The sequence below is a fragment of the Melanaphis sacchari genome, unplaced genomic scaffold (assembly GCF_002803265.2).
Source record: "Melanaphis sacchari strain LSU unplaced genomic scaffold, SCAv2.0 Contig22_pilon_pilon, whole genome shotgun sequence".
NCBI lineage: Eukaryota > Metazoa > Arthropoda > Insecta > Hemiptera > Aphididae > Melanaphis > Melanaphis sacchari.
Window position 1 is genome coordinate 527,125 of NW_020271107.1, and position 3,249 is coordinate 530,373.

The 3,249-nt window shown below is 29.1% G+C and overlaps 1 protein-coding gene across 1 annotated transcript; it reads left to right on the forward strand.

Moving 5' to 3' along the window:
* Nucleotides 1–402: 402 nt before the first annotated feature.
* Nucleotides 403–2,309, forward strand: LOC112594463 (general transcription factor II-I repeat domain-containing protein 2-like). Its single transcript, XM_025339256.1, has 3 exons — nucleotides 403–761; nucleotides 957–1,445; nucleotides 1,557–2,309. Exons 1-3 carry the CDS (start codon nucleotides 403–405, stop codon nucleotides 2,281–2,283), a joined length of 1,575 nt encoding a protein of 524 aa, XP_025195041.1. The 3' UTR covers nucleotides 2,284–2,309.
* The last annotated feature ends 940 nt before the right edge of the window (nucleotides 2,310–3,249 follow it).

Genomic DNA, 3,249 nt, shown 5'->3' on the forward strand with positions numbered 1-3,249 from the left:
AACTTTACAATGATTAAGTAAAATTATTGCAAAAGTATACACTTCAAGGTTCATCTTATGTGCCGTTTTACGTTTAGTTGATGACTAAACCATCCCAGTCGTATCGTATAGACCAGGGGTGGCCAACATGACTATGTACGCGAGCCACATGTATTAATAAAATTATATCAAGAGCCAAATTATCTAATCTGTACTTTTATACCACAAAAGTAATAAAGATAGCAAACAGCCGATAAACATATCAAATTACGAAATATGAAATTATATCGTTTTTAATATAGTCTGTAGTCTGTGTTAAATAGTCCTATTGTAAACACCTCAATTTATTTTGTAAAATATTTGTAATATTTAATAATTATATTTGTAATATTTTACCGATACTTATTGCGAAAGTTAGTTACGATGTCAATTTCTAATAAAGCGGTTAAACGTAAATATGAAGAAGAAAAACGGGAATTTAAATTAGAATGGGAAGAAATATACTTTTTTATACAGAAAAACGATAAACCATTTTGTCTCATATGTCAAGTTACATTATCACAGTTTAAGGTTAGTAATTTAAAACGGCATTACGAAACCAATCACAGCACATTTAGTCGAGAATTTCCTATTGGTTCTGATTCGAGGAAAAATAAGCTATGTTCGATGAAATTAACCTTTGCTAAACAAACTAATGTTATGACAATGTTTACGAACGAGGCAGACGACTGTGTAGAAGCAAGTTTTGTAATTGCCTTTAATATTGCTCAAGCAAAACGTCCGTATACGGACGGCGAGTATATAAAAAAAAATATTTTAGATGTAATTTCTGTTTTAAATCCTGAAAATCAAAAACTTTTAAAAATGGTTGAAAATGTACCAGTATCACGACATACAATAGAAAGGCGTATTTCAACAATTAGCTTTGATATTTTCACCAATTTAAAAAACAACATTGCTAATTGTTTATCTCTTAGTCTAGCTTTAGATGAATCTACCGATATCCAAGATAAACCTCAGTTAGCCATATTTGTTCGTTATGTTACGAGTGATGTAGATGTGAAAGAAGAGTTGTTAGATCTAATTTCATTGAAGGAAACTACTCGGGGTATTGACATTAAGATTGCTCTCGATGAAACTCTACAAAAAGCTGAAATTCCACTAAACAAAATTATAAGCATTTCAACTGATGGAGCTCCTAGTATGGTGGGTTGTAAAAATGGATTAATAGGACTTTTAAAAAATGATACTAATTTCCCAGATTTTATACCTATTCATTGTATTCTACATAGAGAACACCTAACTGCTAAATATTTTAAATATGATCATGTGATGGATGTTGTTTTAAAAATTGTAAATTACATACGTTCAAGTGCAAAAACACATCGGCAGTTTAAAAACTTCCTAGAAGACATAGAAGATGATATTCCTAATGATGTCCCATGGTATTGTCTAGTTAGATGGTTGTCGGTCAATAACATTTTAACTAAATTTTTTCAATTAATAGAACCAATCAAAGTATTTTTAATAGAAAAAAATAAAAGTTTTCCTCAACTTTCAAATTCAAATTGGTTAAGAGATTTGGCATTTTTCACCGACATCATGCAACATTTATCAACATTAAATGTATCTCTTCAAGGTCAAAATAAATTAGTTAATGACCTAGCGCAAAAAGTATTTAGTTTTCAAAATAAACTAAAACTTTTCATACGAGATTTACAATCAAACAATTTTACTCACTTTTCATGTTTAGAAAAAATAGAAGCGTGCCTGATAGAATCAGAAATAAAAATTAATTGTGACGACTATGTACTTAAACTTGAATTTCTATTTACCGACTTCGAAGAACGATTTCGAGACCTAAAGGCATTAAAACCCTCATTCGGATTTTTAGAAAATCCATTTTTAGTTAATGTCATTGAAAAGGGATGTCCATTATCACATCCTATCATCACAAATAAAGCGGATCTCGAAATAGAACTCTTGGAGTTATTAGAAGATGAAGGTCTTAAGCAGTTTATAAGCAATTGTCCCTCTATATTGGAATTTTGGAAGCATATTTCTATATTAAAATACCCAAATATTAAAAACTGTGCGGTAAAATTGATATCAATTTTTGGAACGACGTATTCATGTGAATCACTTTATTCAACAATGAAAATAATTAAGTCAAAATATCGTTCAAATTTGACTGATGATCATCTTACAGAATTACTAAGAACTGCTCTTACATCAATTCAACCAGATCTTAAGAAGCTTACTAAAAAAGTAGACACGAAAAAAATACCACGCAAACAAAATTAGCTTAATGTTTAATTTTTTAATTTATTATTCATATTAATTAATTTTTTTTTTGTTTGATTTAATCTATATTCTATGTTCTAAGCCTTAAATAAATACAATAAAAACATTTTTTTATAAATGTATACAAAAAAAATTAAAATATTTTGGTTTTTGTAAATAAGACCGCGAGCCGCATACGACTGTGACGAGAGCCGCATGCGGCTCGCGAGCCGTGATTTGGCCACCCCTGGTATAGACCTTTAAAAATATAGGCTGGTTGTAGAATAATCACTCTTTGTATAGTCGGTACGATTGTCGGGTTTGGATAAAAAATAAAAACCTCAGACAGTGTTCTATTTGCTGTGGTAACAATATATTTAAAAATGTCAGATAGTAAAAATATGATATGATTTAAACAATTATTATATAAATATATAATACATATTATAAGAACTTATAGTATTGTATAGATTCAAAACAATTACGAATTGTATAAACTTAAAAGTAAAAAGCGTAGCAAATAATTTTATTATTATTGTTTAGTCACAACCATTTTTAAATAATTTAGTTCGGTCGATGATCGTTTCAAAATAATCTAAACCTCTTAAATCCTTTTAAATAAATGTAAGAACAAATAAGTATTCGTTTATTAGTTAAACGGTGTTGGTAAATGGTAATAATAACACTGTGTTTTATAGTATATTGTGTGCTCTGCACAGAAAAATCGGAATTGTTTTTCCGTGTAGATACAAAAAAGTTGCATAATATTGTTAAGCCCGAGTAGCATTCTTCGTTTAATTATGTACGTACACATAATACACAGTTGCAGGTCATCATGTGCAACTATAAATACAGTTAGCCGGAACGAATTATTTATAACTTATAAGTTATAAGTTTGACGTAACCGTCTTTACACTATACCCAGGATAATGAGTAGATACTAGATATACAATACATGTATACATATTATACAAATTATATTATGTG